General features: G+C 38.2%; 1 protein-coding gene across 3 annotated transcripts in view; it reads left to right on the forward strand.

Annotated features, from left to right (window-relative positions):
* Positions 1-19,410, forward strand: part of LOC111864094 (fibrillin-2) — a 78,157-nt gene that overhangs the window by 40,019 nt on the left and 18,728 nt on the right. For all 3 annotated transcript variants that reach the window (XM_023851109.2, XM_023851108.2, XM_023851110.2), the window contains 10 exons: positions 974-1,198; positions 1,803-1,992; positions 3,169-3,257; positions 5,205-5,351; positions 5,869-6,030; positions 6,498-6,716; positions 11,665-11,814; positions 12,888-13,019; positions 14,774-14,914; positions 17,448-17,642. In XM_023851109.2, the coding sequence (XP_023706877.1) occupies positions 974-1,198; positions 1,803-1,992; positions 3,169-3,257; positions 5,205-5,351; positions 5,869-6,030; positions 6,498-6,716; positions 11,665-11,814; positions 12,888-13,019; positions 14,774-14,914; positions 17,448-17,642 (1,650 nt within the window). The remainder of the gene's footprint in view (positions 1-973; positions 1,199-1,802; positions 1,993-3,168; positions 3,258-5,204; positions 5,352-5,868; positions 6,031-6,497; positions 6,717-11,664; positions 11,815-12,887; positions 13,020-14,773; positions 14,915-17,447; positions 17,643-19,410) is intronic.

Here is a 19,410-nt window from a genome sequence, read left to right on the forward strand (position 1 = left end):
AAACAAAAGTTAAACCTTTCAGGACCAGCCCTGAATATACCTCTGTAGTGTGACCACTTTGCTATACACTAACATGATTCTTTCACAGTTTGTTCTCTTTTTTTCTTTCATGTCAGCACTAATATACTCCATATTCAGTGTTTTTTATTCTAACATCTGAATATTTGCCCACATTAAAAAAATATAATTTGCTGTGAAAGCAAACCTCTTTTCCAGAAAAAATAGAGAAAACAAGAAAGGGTCTAGTGGTTTCAGTGTACTTACTTACTCATGGAGCTGAGCCGTTCTGGAGCCGTCAATTCTGCAGCTACTCAAGAATTTCCCAGCATTCTATGGAACCCGAAGGTTCATTACTGTGTTAACAAGAGCCCTCTACTGGTCCCTATCCTATCCATACCAGCCCATCCTGTCTCTAAGACCCATTCTAATATTGTCCACCCACCTACGCCTTGGTCTTCCTTGTGGTCTCTTTCCTTCTGGCTTTCCCACCAATATCCTCTACGCATTCCTCATCTCCCCCATTCGTGCTACATGACCTGCCCACCTCATTCTTCTTGACTTGATCGTTCTAATTATACTTGGAGAAGAGTACAAGTTATGGAGCTCCTCATTATGCAGTTTTCTCCAACCTCCTGTCACTTCATCCCTCTTCGGTCCAAATATTCTCAGCACCCTGTTCTCAAACACCCTCAGTCTATGTTCCTCCCTTAATGTCAGAGTCCAAGTTTCACACCCATAGGTTTCAGTGTACTTGTTATAAATATGGTTCGGAGGCATGGCAGTACTTGAAAAATACTGTGTTGAAAAGGCAAATACAGAAGAAAGTATATTTAGCTATTGATGTCAGTCGGCCCAGGAATCTGGCAGAATATGGCGAGAGAGTAGCCCATGAAAAGTGCCTGTGTGAGAAGAAAATTATGTATAAAATTTGTTTCTTTAATAATCTGCATAATTTAAACCATTGATGTTTCAGATGTAGATGAATGCAGAGAAAATGTGGATTCATGTGATCGATATTCTGAGACCTGCATCAATGAAATCGGTAGTTACAGATGTGAACCTATCGTGAATTCAGCCACAAATGAAAATAGAACCACAAGTTTAAGATCTGCTCATACTGGACAGAACAGTGAAGAAAACAAATTGGAAGTTTGCCCTTCAGGCTACAACTACAGTTACAGCAGGAAAACTTGTTTAGGTAATGTATATTTACTTTACTTACTGAAACTGGTATTGTAATTAATGTATCATCACAGCAATAAAAGTGATAACAGTGATGAAAATGGCAACAGAAGAGAGAGTTCTGATATTTTCAAATATTGTTGTTATTACTGTCTGTTTCATGGTCATTAATTTTTTCTTTCAAGTACTTTATTTGGTTATTGTATGATTCTGAGTTAACTTCTGGTGTTGTGTAACATCACATGTAACCTGGGAGGATGATTTGGATGAACTGGGAGTCCTGTGAGCAGAAGTAGCTGTGGTTTTCTTTTACGCACTATCCCTGTGTCCATCAGAGACTGAGAAAAGCCATGAATTTTCTCAGGCAGGACAGCTATACCGAGCAATAAATTGAACGTGGAACCTACCGAATGGGATTCAAGTGCATTAGTGCTGAGCCAACTTTATTGAGAGTTTGAAAAAGTCATCATAATATTTATTGTCCCCTTCAAAGTGTGTGGGAATGCTACGTGAAGAAATATGGAACTCCACTACTACCGCAGACATATGTAACTACAGGTACAAATTCTTCACATTGCTTTGGGTTGGGCTTACCTCAAATTACATTTCACTGTTTGCAGATTTGGATGAATGTATGCTTGGAACTAACAACTGCAATCCAAGTGAGCAATGTGTAAATAACCCAGGCAGCTTCTGGTGTAACCCAACATGTAGGGCAGGCTACCAGCTGGATCCGCAAAACCCTCAGACCTGTATTGACATTGATGAATGTCAGGAGAAAGTTGATACCTGTCATCGAAATAAGGAAAGGTAAATCAATTTTGACTTTCAGTGATTGGCCATCATAAATCATGTGTTGAGTATTCCACTTTAAATCAGAAGGATCCTAAATAATATTAATAACATGTGACTAGATTAGGTGAATCTTAGATATTCCTTCTTTCTGTGTGAACCCCTAATTCTTGCACTTCTTACCCACTTGTTCTGCTTAACTCTTGAAGTCTATTATACTTATTCTTATCAACTCTTATGTTGTGATAGCAGTGTTTCTAGATTTCCAGTCCCGCAACCTTCCCTTAACTATTTCTTCTTTAACATTTTTTATCCCACCAATGATTATTTGCCCTATGCTATTTTCCCTTGACTTTCTCTCTATGTCTTATCCAATTTTAGTATACAGTATTCATATTGCTGCATATATTTGCTTTGCTTCTAAAAAGTATTTCACAGCATGAATTCACAGTCGTCTTTCACCTGCTTTATTTTATTTCTCCCTTTTGACTTTATTCTTTTTTCATATATACTTCATTATTCTGTTGCCCTCTGTCTTTAAGGTCCTTGCTTTAAACTCATTATTGGCATCCTACAATGAAATTCATGACCTAAGTTTTTACTCCTGTTTTAAAATTCACAGTTCTGTCTCTTGCCCCATGGGCATCAATACATAATTTATTGAATTTAAGCCACAGTCCTAACATAAGGAAATTTATCTTAAAAATTGTGACCATAATTACCAATGCCAGGGCCTAGTCCATCCTTCAGAACAATATTTGAACAGGTTTTATGGAATGGCCTTTAGAGCTGCTGCTCCTGATGTCATCAGTGTCCCCAAAATGCCTTCCTTTCAATATTTCCCTTATCTTCAGGAACAGAGAAAAGTCACTAGGGGCTACATCTGGTGAATATGGAGGGTGTTCCAGCACAGTATTTGTTTACTAACTAAAAGCTCCCTCTCAGACAGTGCCGTGTGAGCAGGTTCCTTGGGACCATTTTTGCACACACTTTCCTCATGTCAAGATCTTCAGTTAAGATTTTCCTAACTGTTTCTCTGTTGATGCCTGTCTACCTGCTTCATATATAGCATGGCCACCAAAGAATACTGTTACATATGTAACTTTCACGCTCTTTCGTGGTAACTCACACTTTCAGTGATTTCATTAATATTTAAGTATATACTTTATTTTTCAACATATATGTCTTTTTCAGATGCAGGAACACAGAAGGGAGTTTTATCTGTGAACCAGTGTACCATTGTCAACCAGGATACAAGAAAACTCAAAATGATCTATGTGTAGGTAAGCACATATTTGACAAAGAGACGAACATTGCGCTTGATCATGATGTACCTTAATTCACTGTAACCGATCCATATATATCACAGCCCTTGAAGGACATCATGAGAACAATTTCAGTGAATATGCATGCTATGAACTTAAAGACAGCTACATTTATACGAAGATACTAATATTATAATGCAGCATCCCTTTGCATTTTAGTATCACCTGTAGTCTTCTTCCATCTATAATGCAATAATATCAATATAGGTTTAGATGATACTCATCATTCTGTGTTCATGCGCTACATGTTTCGGCCACACAGGGCCATGTTCACTTGTTTGGTGACATAATAGCATGTTTACTGTGCCATTGCCTAGCAATGGATGATATCACTTGTTAAGCTATTCAGTCATGTCACAGTAAGTGCTGGTGTTACGACTTTCTTCATTTGCATGATATTGTAACATGACTCCTTAAAGTGGGAAGGCAAACCCAGAGTAGACGTTCATTGCTAAGTAACGACTCGGTAAACAGTTTCCTGTGGAAATAAACACACACACAACAATAGAAGAACTGCCATTTCTATGCAACATTTTAATTCATCACATGAGTGTATTTTATTACTTAAAAATTTTTATTATTTTCTTATATATGCCTTATATACATCTTTAGGCACCCATTTAATATAAAAATTTTATTCCAATTTTAATATGTTTACAAGAATAATATTAATTATAACAAAATACTGGATATATTAACTATGTGTAAAGTCAGTTACATTAATAATAGTTGTTATATTGTAATGTATGAACTCATATAAAATGCAAGTCAGTAGTTTGTGAACAGTTGTTGGTGTATACTGCCTGATGATGGCTTTATAACTCGAAACATGTAGCACATTGTCATACCATTAAACCATTAAAACCAATAAACTCATATACACCGTAAATTTGAATGAGATTTTGATAGTTATGTTGAGACGGAAAAATAATAATTAAATGATAAATTAACACAACAGAATGCACTCCTTGAAGAGTATGAAATTCAGTCATTCCTTCTTTCATTAGGATTTGAGGTTTTCATTGTGGTGAAGATTTTGATTGTAGTCTTCTGGGTTATGACATTGTGTAGGCAGTTGTTAGTGTTTTGCTGCCTTCCATCTTGAAACTTGGAATGTGGGCGAGGATACAGCCATATGTTGGCCTTCCAGAGTCCCTTCTACATCTTCAGGTTAGAAAGTACCCAGAGATGGAAGCAGAAGATTCTTCCAAAACGTTGCTAGTCTCCTACCAGACTACATGGTGTCACAATCCAGAAGACCACAACCTAAAATTACTTTTAGTGAAGAATGTAAGAGTTGGCTGTTTTTAGCCAACATTTATCTTACGGCCCTCATGTGAATACCAACACAAAATTTCATCACAATCCATATCTCTTGAATGGTTACTTCAGTGTAAAATCTTTTTTAGGTCAATTACATAACAGCCTGTACACTTGGTACTGCAGTTTTCTATTTAATGCATAGCATAAATTTCTGCAGGCAGAATTGTCCCTGTCTTAATTCATTTCAATTCAGTTCTTTATTGTTTACGTGCCGGGTCAACAGCCGCAAGGCGAATTACAGACAGAGCACAGGGTAGATACAAGTAATTACATTACGGACAAACACAAATTACTGGCAAGCACTGAAGGAAAGCGCAATAATCCAGACAAACGAACAACAATAATAATAATACTAAAATGATTAATAATTTATTGTAATTCATGGTGTCTGCTTGTGTTTCTTGTCCCTAAACATATAATTTGAACCATTTTGAATTGTGCAAATTTTATTAAGGCAATATGTCTAGAAAACTGTGATACATGTTATCTCATAAATTCTGCTTTATTATGCAATACTAGCTTAAATCTAGTCTCAAGCTGGCAACAATAAATTGCATTGTATCAATGTGTTGTTTATTTCAGATATAGATGAATGTGCAGAAGGCAGACACAACTGTATCCAAGGAGTCCAGCTGTGTATAAACACACTGGGCAGTTACAATTGTGTAGACCATAAGACCATCTGTGGACGTGGCTTTAGGTATAATAGTACATATCTACACTGTCAAGGTAACTTCATTGACATTTCTGTATATATATGTATAGAGGGTGAGGCAGGAAAGTAGATGCTCAAGGATTTATTTAGAATGGGCTGTATTTAGTTATAATTTGTGGACTTCCACCCTATTCCCAAATTACAGCAGTCCAAATTTTCCACATTTGGCTTCACTGAGGATCTTAAAATAAGTGCAATAGAAGTGGTGCATCAGTTCAGTCACATGCGTGAAATATCATTGAACTAAGCAGAGTAAGTGTTCTGAGTCTATTGAGCTTGTGGAGATCAAGCCCTTAGTACCTGCATTATAAACTTTGATTACGTTCCAATTTTCTTATTTAGCTACTGTGCTTTTATCAGTTCTGGGGCCCTAATTATTTTGGGGTGGTTTTCCCAGGAGTGAACTTGATTAAAACATTGAGTACAATCAAACATCTAGTAGAGCAAAGTTCTGGGAATCAGTATTCCTTTTGTGTTCATGTCTCGGGTGATAATATTGAATGTTTTCTTTAATATACAATTTAATTTCAGATATCAATGAATGTGAAGAAGAACTGCATAACTGCAACGCACTTACACAGGTCTGCATCAATACTCGTGGAAGTTTCCAGTGTCAAAATCAACAGAAAGTTACTCCCCAGCCATTGTGTCCAGTGGGATTCCAACTTGACAGAGAATCTCAGACGTGTGTTGGTGGGTAATGAAGAATAGAAATGAGAATACATATTTTAATAAAAATTAATCTGGAAGAGCCAGTTTCAAGCATCAGTACATGTCCGCAATTTAGATTAAGAAGAAGGTAATTCTAGAAATTTGTGTTGACCATGTTAAGAATTGTCATAATAGGTTTTTGCAACTTTTGAAAGAAATGATAAGCTCAATGAAACTTCTGTTATTGTAGTTTCAAATGAGAGTATCTGCATTTAAGTTTTTCTTAAAGGTATTCTTTATATTGAAGTCACTCACTGTACTTGTATATTTGTTCTATACAATATTCAGAGGTTTATGTCTATCAGTCCCTTTTCAAGACACTTCCACACTGAATTAAGGAGACATGGCTGACATTTCTTGTATAGAGTACTAAAGGAGTTATCTGCCATTCACCCATAAACTTAAATATTATGTGAGACTAAACTCTGTTGCTTTCTCTTGTCCCACAGATGTAAATGAGTGTGCTGAGAGCCAGTTGAAATGCACACATGGAGAGGAATGTGTAAACACACAAGGAAGTTTCCGCTGCCTCAGAACATCAAAACTGAACTCAACAAGCGTGTCCTCGACAACAATTTTACCAGCTTTTCTAGGACCAAGTTTTCAAGACTCCAATCAGATCTGCCCTGCTGGTTTCCGATACAATACACAGAGCAGAAGATGTTTTGGTACCATTTGAAAAGCAATTATTTTATTCTAGACTGTAACTGCATACTGTTCTCCACTCTTAGATGATGCCATACATTCAGTCTTCTTTTTAATCCTTTCCTGTCCTCTTTCAGAAGATATCTGACATTGCTATTTTCCTGTACAGGCACATTTTTGGAATATTTCTGCCACTAACTTATGAACTTACTGCCACATTGTGGTACTGTTCTGAGTGTGAAATCTTTCTCTTTGCATTCTTGAACACCTCCCCTAGAAGCTCATTTGTAGGAACACCAGGTGCATAGTTTTACATTTTAACAAACCAAAGTGTCTTCTGTTTATATTTGCTTGCAAATTAATCTGTAGCAAGTTAGAAGTGCAATCTCAAACAGAAAAGATTGGAAAGAATTAAAGTTATTCATAGTGCATATATGATTGAAATATGTGTACATTTCTGTAGACCTCTTTGTTTTTGGTATTAATTTGAAGAAGCGCAAGAAGTTTTTACTCCATTGGAGCGAATATGAAACTGGTCTCTTTGGACATCAGACTCTGCCGTGCAAAGCGGAAGTGGTTATCAGAGAATTCTTTTTAAGTTTCAGACAGAAAAATTAATGTTAGGATCGAAATTGATAAATTTTCCTTCTCAATTTGATTGTGAAAATTTGACGTTCTCATATGTCTGAATGAAATCCTAATACCATGGCATGGAAGTGCATGTGTTAATAAGACAGCATGCTCTAAATAATTCATATAATTAGAATTATGTTTTTTATGGTACAAAACACTACCACTTTGCATTTGCTGAAAAATGGTGCTCTAAATATGTGCAGGGTATTATTTCAGTACCTATTTCTCATGAAAGAGTAAGGTTTGTGCTTTCTGCTTTGCACACACGGCTGAATTCATGCATTCTGAATCATATATTTTTATCCAATACATTTTATTCAAGAACAATGATATATGAAAAGGAAATGAAATTTAAAATCTGTGCATTTACGTGTTAAGATCTGTAAATTATGAGCTGGTAAGAAGTAATTATAAAAATGGACATATCTTTTCTGACCTCTGAGAAAAGAGGTCATAAAAAGATGGCATTATGAATAACCAGTATTTTTTCAGTAAACTTTGAATTTATTTAGCAATCAATCAATAGTGCTGGGCTTTCCCATACTGTTTCATTCTTAAGTGCAGTTCTGTTACAGAATATAGATGTAAATGCCTTATTTTACCAGTGAATATATGATTAAATAATTTCATCTGCCAAATTATTGGCAGTGAACACTGAGATGAGATTGGTTTTGAGTACAACTTTTCATCTGTATATATATAAAGTGAATGTAACATGAGGCAGAAGGTCTGAAATTAAGCAATTTTTGATTCATGTATTAACAAACTGTGTAGTATTAATATGTTGCTTGCACCTAACTTGTGTTGTAGATCATGAATGAGTGAGCATTTTTTTTTTCAATGTATTGTCTCTGTTCTTTAAATAATATTTTTATACGGATGCTTGAAGTATAGTGTGCTAACACAGGAAATGATTTACAGTTCAATACTTTCGCATGTTAATAATGGAGGTGACGTTAAATATTGGCCTCAACATTCATTTGGTAAGCCATAGGTTTGAAAAGGAGTAAACATTTTAAGAGGAATTTGCTGCCTCCTGCTTCAGGGTATAAAATGGAAGTAGCATATTTCCACAAAATGTTGCTGACTATATGATGTCATCCCAAAGACCATAATCCTAACAATCACCACCATGAGAACCTCATATCTCATATGACTCAAGCTTAACTCACTGAGAAGATCGTTATATAACATTCATGGTCCTACAGTCCTATTCAAATGAAAATGAGATATCTCTATGTCCTTTTACTGTTGCCATGAGACAGGCTCATTGTAATGTTGGGTTAATTTAGATCCTTATATTAATAGGTTTTTGGAAAATCTGTGCTTCCCTGTTTTCGTATTGTCATGTGTTGGGTGTTGGTAATGCGACAAATAACTTCACGCCATTTTGGATCAAGCGAATTTATTCCAACTCGCTCTTATAGTTACACAATTCACAGTTTCACAATTACTTCTGCTGCTGGAGTCCCTGCCATTCACTCAATACAACTCGACTCATAGCTTCAGAATTTAAAATTCAGTTTAAAATTACTTCAACTCATACTGGATACTAGTAACTGGCTCAGTCCTCACTACTCACTGCTCCTGAATAGTGTTCACTGCTCCTTATCTAGGCTCGGTATGGACAACATAGAGAACACCTTGCTGCTCAGCAACAGATATCAGGTATTGTTGTCAGGCGTTTCTCTCTACGCACTGCCTAGCAATAGACGCTTCACAGACTCGCCTGTTGCGTGACATCACAGCCTAGCGGGGAGGGGTGTTTACTGAGTGCTGTGTAGTGATGGGAGGAGTGGGGGTACATGACGTCACTCGTGGAAATGCATAGTTCACGTGGCCCCTACTTCCTTTGCGCCATCCATGTCACACTATGTTATTATCATGAAGTAGATAATTTTGGACTGTTTATCACAATTTTCAGTAATTTAAATGAGGAAAAGAAGAATGCAGCTTAATTTGTGCATTAAGTGCATGAAACTAACTAACATATTATTTATTTTAGTTGTAAGTTTTGTTTACTAATTGTTATGGTTGTAGTCATGCAAACTTCATTATAAATAAATGCATTGCGTTGGGTTTATCATGCTGATGTAACAAATAATAGCCTATTTAACAAACCAGCTTCTAACTTATTTCACATTTTATAATTGCTACACATTTAATATAGTTGTTTTTTATTTATTTTTTGCAAAGTTGTACAGTTGTATTGTAGTTACTATAGGATTCTGACGATGGTGTATAACACACTGATATATTGGGTTTTTGGACTTTATCCATCGTCCTGGTTTTTAAGATAACTAATAAAAACACGACGTTTCGGAAACTGGATCTGTTTCCGTCCTCAGGTGAAGGAAAACACCTATTCTGTTGGGTCCGTTAGAAAGAGCTAGCCTCAATCACTGGACGATTGATTGATTGAGGCTAGCTCTTTGTAACGGACCCAACAGAATAGGTGTGTTTTCCTTCACCTGAGGACGGAAACAGATCCAGTTTCCGAAACGTCGTGTTTTTATTAGTTATCTTAAAAACCAGGACGATGGATAAAGTCCAAAAACCCAATATATCAGTTGTATTGTGGTTGTAATATCCTATATGTTTTCTTTTAGTGTTCTGAAGAAAGGTTAACTTGTAGTAATTTATATGGAATTATTTTCTAAAAGAACTTTCAGTCCTGTTATAATTCATAGACTCATTTATTTATTACTTAGTATAATAACTCTGTACTGTTGTATTGTACTATAAAATATGCTCATTAATATAGTGATAGTGACACTCTACTACTATAATTGTTATTTGAGTACCGGGAATAAGTCTTGCCTATTTTCTTTCACCTTCTAATGTGAAGATGTGTAGCTCATGAAGCTTATTTCCATGTCACCTACACATTCAACATGAGTGTAGTATGAGCATTGATGTAGAAATGAAATCAAGTCTTATGACACTACATTTTACTAGTTTTGATTAACAATCTTTACTAGGTACTGTGCTATACGTGTCGAATGTTCATTGTCATTGTCTTTTCTTTCCATCACAAATCTGTGTGGTTGCGCGCATGTGCATGTGCATAGTACGATGCAATTAATAATTGACTGTGTATGTTATGGAGGGGTATAATTTATAATAGTCTAGAACAGGATCAGAAACTGGCAGCAATTAGCAGCACTGAGAGGTGTCTGTACGTCAGATGGTATTATAGTCGCAGCCTGAACTGATAAAGTTACATAATGTGCAAAGTCAGTGTCACTCAGAATTTAAATACCTAGCAGTGGAAGGGTTGCCTGTGAAACTACAATTAGAAATTGTAATTGTCCAGTGTTTCCATTGAATTTTCGATGGACATATCACTAGAGTAAATAATATATAGTGTTAACTTCATGATTTCAGAGACTGCTGTTGGTTGATGGCTATTTTGGCTTGCAGAAAATAAACATCTCTTCCTTAGAGTAGTGATTTGTTTAGCGTGCTGCGTATGCTTCTTGCATGTCTTCTTGGGTAGCTGTAGTGTAGGTACTTCAGCACATGTCTGTTATACACTGTGCATGCCTGTAGGGCATATGCAGACTGAGGAAGAATATGCATCCCTAAAGAGAATGAAGATAAACAGGTACATCCAAAATTATACATCTTCTAATCTGTTGAATTGCTAAGGGCTTGTATTTCCAATGTGAAGACTACTGTCTTCTGAGCATTGGCACCATACAGTCTGGTAGAAAATTATCAATGTTTTGGATAGTCTACCCTGAATATGGAGGCACTAGGTTCATCCAAGTTGTTGGTATCTTTCTACTGGACTACAAGGTTTCAGATCCCAAAGGAGTAATTTTATTTTCGCTGTCATTAGAATGCCACATCTCGTTAACTACCTTAACTGTAGAATACATGTATATGACTCAGCACGGTGGTCAGGTTGGTAACACTCCTACTTTGCATTTAGGTGACTTTGGGTTTAAATCTCAGCCTGAAATCAGCTATCCTGACTGAGGCATTTCTTGATGTTTTCATTCCTTCCAGAGGAATACTGGGATAGTACCTCAAATTAATCCACAACTTTTTCCTTCCACATCCTCTCTATTTCATTGTTCAGCAATCATTTTAAAATTCAGCACTGTATAACCTGAGCTACTAACAGCATCATTAAGTAAAATGTAAATAAGAACAGTTGTATAAGTGGCAGTCTGAAATGTTTTGTTGATTTTATTACCGATTCTTTTTTGTCTTCCAGGCATTATGAACGATCTACATTATAACATTTTGTAACCTAAAGTTACTAGTGTTTGTTCAAGTTCTGGAAAACTTCTGTGTTGGTACTCAAGAGTATATTTTTTTTTTGTGCAGATGTGAATGAGTGTGAGGAGGGGACTCATGTCTGCAGCAGGGAGGCGTGTATCAATGAGCCAGGAGGCTACAGATGTGTGCCTAAATCCTCAGATGCACGTCAGTGTCAGGCAGGCTTAAAATCTGACCACGCCACTGACACATGTGTGGGTATGTAATATATATTTATATATATAACTTCTCAATAATCTTTTACGTGTCATATTTATTTCAACACCACCAACCCAGCCTCATACCCAGTGGAGACCACAGGCGCTCTCCCCAGGCATACAGAATGTCAGGCTCACCACACTCTCCTTCTAGTACCAACATTGAGAATGAGAGGAACTGTACCTTCACTTCTCCACACATCTTCACATTGTGGTGCTTAATTAAGCACATGGACGTTTAAGGTTTTATGGTGGTGACCAGTTCATGTTGTAGTCTTTTGACTTATGACATTGTGAAGTCTGATAAGTGGTTATCAAATTTTCAGAGGAATATGTTGCCTTGATCTTCTACCCTGAAAATGGAGGCAACATATACCTCTGAAGCATTGGTAACCATCTGCCAGACTACAATTTGTTGTGACCCAGAAGACCAAATTTTACTTACTCCTAGACATTATCAGATTAATTGAAATCTGAACATATACTCTGTGTGGTTCTCCCTATAAACTAGGCATGCCAATTTATTTGATAATTTGAATGCTTAAATAAACTCTTAATGTTCATCTTGTAAAACATTTAAAAAAGCAAAACAGTTCAGAAAAATATTTGGGAAGCTGAGATAAATAACATTAATTATTGTATTGTAAGATTTGAGGCTTTCATGGCGGTGACTATGAAGAAAGCAGTCTTCTGGGATTTGGCACCGTGTATATGTGGTGTTAACCGACGTTTCGGAGGAACGTATCGCCTCCATCTTCAGGGTAGACGCTTGCAGATTTCTTATATTTTTTCTTCTACCCTGAAGATGGAGGCGATACGTTCCTCCGAAACGTCGGTTAACAGCACATATACACGGTGCCAAATCCCAGAAGACTGCTTTCTTCAAGTATTGTATTATTTCATTGTCCATGATAAATTGTTCATAAATTTTATTTGTGAGACTTATTTGTAGCTGCTGTTACATTTTAGATTTATTTTGTGCATGTTGTGAAGAACTTGTTTCATGCTTACATATTCTGAATCTGAATTAGGGTATGCTTGAGGGACAAGAGATAAGTGGTCAGTGTGTTGCAGATATTGATGAATGTGCAGAGAATACGGATCCCCCATGTGACAGTAATCAAGAGTGCATGAATACACATGGAAGTTTCCAGTGCATATGTCAGACTGGCTTCCAGCTGGACCCTCTGCTTCATGCCTGTGTTGGTAAGATTTTCATTCGTTTCACTATATAAGAAGCACGTACTTTTTAGTTGGAACCCTGAAATTAAATTATAGAAAACAAAAGAAATCTAAAAGTCTCAGCAGAAATGTAATGCCAAGTATCAATTCAAAGTCTATATTTTAGTGATCTATGTTCAAAGTCTCTCTCTTTGCCTACTTCAGAATTGTTTCCCAGGAGAAATGAAGAGAATTAAGTACATTCGGTGTTCCCCAGAAGATATTATTTAAACATAACACTACTGATATACTGGGGACTCATTCGCCCCCAGGTAAAGTAGCAGGAGCATGAAACTGACCACTCACCTCCATCTAGTGTTGAAGTGGAGCTATACCCCGACTCCCCCATACAAGGTGTGTCCCAAAAGTCATGAAATATATATATATATTTTTAAATTTATTGATGATATCGGTACAAAGTGTTAATATTCTTCAAAGTACTGTCCATGAGCATCTACACATTTTTCCACCAACTCTCCCATGCCCGGTACGTCCCCTCAAAGGCCTCGATGGGAACCTCATTTAAAACTGTTGTCACAGCCGCTTGGATAGCCTGAATGCTTTCAAAACGGCATCCTTTGAGTGCAGTCTTGATCCTCGGGAACAACAAGAAGTCGGCCGGAGCTAGGTCGGGGCTGTAGGGTGGCTGCGGCAGCTCGTCCATCAACAATTTGGGGACCAGCTTGGTGCATACCTTTTGCATGTTCAATTCGTCCATAACGATGCGATGCACAATGGTTTTTGGAATGTTCAGCGTGTTGGCTAACAACCGGACAGTCATTCGATGGTCAGTATTCAACAAATCACGCACACGAGTCACATTTTCATTGGTTTGGCTTGTTGATGGCCGTCCAGAGCGGGGGTCATCTTCCACTCCTTCCTGGCCCTCCTTAAACTTCTTCACCCACCTTGTAACTTGCACATATGATAGAGCAGACTCCCCATAGGCTTGCTTAAGCAGTTCATGAGTTTCGGCAGCTTTTTTGTTGAGCTTTGTGCAGAACTTGACCACCCAACATTGTTCGAAATTATCTGCCATTGCATGCTGTGACGTGGTCGTAAAACACAGGTGCACTAAATCAGCGATACTGACGCCTCCGATGCTCAAGCAGACTGACCTTGGGTGCGCTGTGAAGCTAAAGGCCNCCCCCCCCCCCCAACGCAACCGGTTCCAGCGCGCTCCAACTAGTGAGCGCGGGAAAGAAATAGATTTCATTACTTCTGGGACACACCTTGTATGTCTTAATGGCATAATGTTTAGTAATTAAACACAGGAGCAACTTTACCTTTTTACCATATCACTAATGATAATGATAATATAATTGTGTGAATATTAAATGATATTCATAATACTGAGGGTGCATGGTAGCGTAGTTGGTTGAGGCACTGTGCTACAAGCCGGAAAGTCGTGGGATCAAATCCCAATCAGGTGGATTTTTTCAATTTACCTAATCCTTCCAGCTGCACTATGGCCCTGGGGTCGACTCAGCCTAACAGAAATGAGTACCAGGAATATTCTTGGGGGGTAAAGGGCGGCCAGCGCGTAAGACTGACAACCTTACCGCCATCTATGAGCTGATTGTCTAGAAAATGTGGGAATCTCAACATCTCACAACCCTATGAGCCTTCGTGGCCTGTTACAGGGATACCTTTATTTTTTTTGTAATAGTGGTAATAAGAATAATATCAGTGTATTTACAAGGTACTTGAATTTGAGACCATAATTGCTCATTTATCAGATATCAATGAGTGTCAGCTGAACAAACACGATTGCTTGCCAAGTCAGCGCTGTGATAACACCATTGGATCATACCAGTGCATCCGTTTCACGAGCTGTGGCACAGGATACACACTGAATGCTCAGACAGGACTGTGTGAAGGTAAGCACTGGAGTGCATTAAGAAATAATGGCAACTTCTAGGGATGAAGAGTATTAAAAATATTTTCCAAAAGCATACAACCATCGTAAACAGCTGTCATCATCCATTTCCCTTTCATGTTTCCACTTTTGTGTGGGTCATCTAGAAATGAAGCCTTTCCATCTATCTTTGTTTACCTGAAACTCTTCCTCCTCCGTTTCTGCCATGTTCTTCTTTCTTCCTCCTTCATTACATCTTTCCAAATGTCTTGGCCTGTCTCATGGGTATTTTCCTTTCAGTTTCATGTTTGAAATTTCCTTTGGGATTTTACCTTTGTTCATTCTTATAATGTTCAAATACCATCTTAGTCTGTTAGTCATTAATTTACCTTCAAGTGTATCCAGCTGTAGATTTTCTTTAATAATTTCATTACCTCTTCCCTCCCTCTCCTTACAAACCTCGTCTCACGTGTCATTTCTTTACTTACTGATGTATATTACTTGGTTTGTGTGTATGTTTCTGCTCTGTAATACAGGTGTGTGTGGGCACTTATATAAACTTATTTTTTCCACATTTGGCATTTTCTATTCCATACATATATCCAAAGTAATGGGTAAAATTTTTCTGCAGTGTTTTGTTTTCTTTCCATAATTCCCACGTGTACTCTCCCATGTCACTAACAATCTGCACTTTATATATTTCATAATTATTCGTATTATACATATTGTGACATGTTGCGCAAAGCCGAGCCCCCCCCACACCAGCAGTGACGCGGCGGGTGAGTCAGCGCTCCCCTCCCACCCCTCAGCGGTAACGTAACGCTCGCGTAATAGGCGAGTAATCACGCCGCATCCTGGCAGCCATGCGCGGTGACGTCACGAGCGGAGCCGAAGATAGCCGAGCCTCGTAACCGGGTAACTATGCAAGGCGAATCAACAGCGGTGACGTAACCGGACAGCGTGGCTAGCAACAAGGGTGCCTATTACGTGGCCGTATTGTCCGATCGAGGCTACATAGTGAGAAGCGAAGGCTATTCACAGTCAGTTGTACTGTAACAGTCGCCGAGTCGAGTTGTACTGAGTCAGTCAGTGAGTCCTGGAGCTACCGCCGAGTTAGCCAGCAACTAGTCAGTTGTATTCTGGCATTTGGAGTGTACTAATTGTGATACTGCAGATAGCAGTAACCGTAAATCTGTAATTTGGGTGATTGTAAGTGCGAATGTGAAATAAAATTCGCTATACAAAATACGGCGTGAAGTTATTTGTCGCGATATACGCCCGATACGCGACAATATTATGATTATTCCATTAATAGAGAGTTTTAACCTGAAATATTTTTTAATGTCAAACATGGTATGTTTTTAATTCATAATTCATGTATTTACTCTGGCTGTTTTCTTTCTTTCTTTTTCTTTTTGCGGGGGTGGATATAAAGTATATTGAAAGAGTGCTTAATTTTCGGCAGAATTTATGGTTTTGCTGCCCTACAAGAACATGTAGTGTTCTTTGCTGTTGACATGTATGCCACAAAAGTAGCCCTGGTTCAATCGTATTTACATCTGGTTTCTTGATTATTGTTTTTCAGGAGGGTAAAATGTAGAGTTGATTTGAGACTGTGTGGCCATTTTGATATTTGTGGCATGCTGGCAACGTTGCAGGCACATTTTAATATCTCACATTACCACATTTCAGATATAGAAGTTTGCAGATTATCATGAAATAAAAAAGTTAATTATGTAATGTGAATGCACTCTTTGACACATGACCTATTGAAAGTGAGATGTTGCTTATACATGTGCTGTTCTCTGAACTTCTAGAATGATATGACATTGGGGCTTCCCTGTCTGTACGCTATGACCTTGTTACTTTGATACGTATGATTATAAAGATAGGGCATCAGTATGAAGCCAAATGTTATGATTTCTTGTCCATCCTCTTTCTCAGCCTTTTCATCTAGCAATCAGACCTCTCCATCTCTTTCATGTCTTCCAAAACTCTTCCTCCTTCCTATTTTGTGACATCTTTCATAACCTGTTGCTTCCATCTTGATTCAGTTCTTCCCCCTATGGCATTTTCCTTTTAGTTTCATGTTCAAAACATTCTTTGAGATTGTATCATTGCAATCTTAAAATGTGCCTATTTTTTTACTGCTAGTGGGGTGGGACTAAGTCCCTTGTACTGCGGCCACTTCTGGCCTATCGTACCAGCCCCAGATGATAGGTGAGGGTGATTGTGGAGCAGTTGGTGGAATGAAGATTGGGAGGGGAAACCAAAGTACTCGGAGAAAACCTGCCCCAGCGCCACTTTGTCTACCACAAATCCCACTTGACCAGACCCGGGATCGAACCCGGGCCTCTCCCATATACATCTAAAAATACTTAGAGCTGTTTTATACTTTTAAGATATACTAGGACAAGGTTCGTACCTTTAGTTTAATTTGCGACTAATGAAAGATAGGCGTTTATATACCCTGTGTGTGTTCAGCTTAGTTCTTAACTTTACTTTCACTTTAATATTTATTGAGTGACATTTTTGTATATGTGCTCTCTCTGCAGATGATGATGAATGTGCATTGGGGACCGATAATTGCAGAAATCTTGGTCCCACGTGGCAATGCCGCAACACTCTCGGTTCCTTCCGCTGCGAGAGGAAGCACTGTGATGACAAGAAAGTACTGCTTAGCAATGGTGAATGTAAAGCGGTTGAGTGTCCTACTGGTTATGAAGCGAGTCAGCAAGGCCAGTGTATCGGTAAGCCAGTAAATAGTTCGTGCGTTGTCGATGCTGTCAGTGACAGACACGTAAAACTAAAAATAAATGTTCATTGCTCTTAGGGCAGGAAGTGTGTCTGAATAATACCCGTGGAGACTCCCTTCGTAGCAACTAGCCTGGTCTGGGGATGACATTGCTATTGGAGGCCCCTGAAAGGGCCGTTTGTCTCAAGCCTCCATTGCAGCAAACTAGCTAGTGCGGCATGCTTCCTTGCAGCAGCCCAATGCGCTTCTTTTACTGCAGCTTGGTGGTTGCAAGCTGATGGGATAGTGGAAAGTCTGGCTGGCTGGCAGACATACAGTGCATGCGCTGGCAGTCAGCTGCAGTGTTGTTACTAGTAGAGTTGCAGCTGTGGTGATCTCTTGAAGCAAGCATGGCGCTGACTGATGTGAGTAGTATGGCTGATGCTAGCGTGTTGGAGGCCAGCATCTTTATACTCTTGCTGCTGGGTGGTCCGTCACGAATGGGCGGTGGAGCTGCTGTTATGAGCACTAATTGGGTAGCGCTTATGTGGGTGTCCAGAGAACCAGGTTGAAAAGTGTGATATATAAATATTGCCTGCTCCTGCTATGCTGTGGAAGTTGTATGTTAGACTGTGGGAGGTTCCCACAAGTTTCTAATAATTTTGGGTAATAATTTGAAGTGGTGAAACATATTTCTGGATTGTATAAACAATAGAGTGTGAATGTATTTATACATCATATATTAATCACCACCATTTAAATTCCTTCCATAATTATGATGGCTATTAGTATGCAGTATATTGTAGCATATCTTATGAATGCCTCTTATAAAAATGGAATGTCATTCTTTTGATATTATAAATTCAGGAAATGGTTCCCTCTTTCCTTTAGTCTAAGAAAGAAAGATTATGTAATGTAAACGATATCCAAGCAAATCCAGAAAAAATGTGCAGTGACTGGTGCTACTGTGTAGAGAAAATATTTTAGCAAATTTTGGCTATAAAATGTAAATTTTATCAAAAGTATGTAACCTCTCTTTTTCTTTGACTAGTGACAGTACCACAGTGGCTCTAAGCATTTTGGTCTAGAGGTAATGTTCTAGAACTATATTCAGGAAGTGCTTGGTTCTGACCCTAGAAAGGTTAATGGCTATGCTGAATGATTTTCTTTTGTTTTCTTCATTTCTTCCAGGCATATTCCATAATGGTACCTCATTTAGATCATCACTTCATCCTTTCAAATCCTTTCTAGTTCATCAGTCATTGTACCATGAAACACTAGATAGTCTCAATACCGAAAGCATCATTACATAATACACATTAAAAAAAGAACATTACAGTTGTCCTTATATAGTTCACCACTGAACAGCGGAGGTACATTTGTTTGAGTCGCAACTTGGCTGACTGTATCAGTCAGTGGTTAGCTGTCATATGCAAATTAAACAATGACACACACATAATAAATTCCTCTAATATATATTATGTGCCGGTCACAGTAGCCGAGCGGTCTAAGGCATGCACTGTCTTTGCTCGCTCGGAAGCCGGGATCGTGTGTTTGAATTCCACTCAGGGCATGGGTGTTTAGTTTGTGTGTGTGCGTTTTTCTGTGTTTGTGTACAGGTAGAGGCCTTGTGACGAGCTGATCACCCTCCCAAGGAGTCCTACCGAATGTATAAGATCTAGAAAAACTGAAGTGAACGGAGAAGTTCATAGAGGTAGGCCTAGGCCCACTGGGGCTGTAGTGCCAAGGAAAAAAATAGATATTATTTCCAAATTACCACTATA

This window comes from Cryptotermes secundus, unplaced genomic scaffold (genome assembly GCF_002891405.2).
Source record: "Cryptotermes secundus unplaced genomic scaffold, Csec_1.0 scaffold708, whole genome shotgun sequence".
Classification (NCBI taxonomy): Eukaryota; Metazoa; Arthropoda; class Insecta; order Blattodea; family Kalotermitidae; genus Cryptotermes; species Cryptotermes secundus.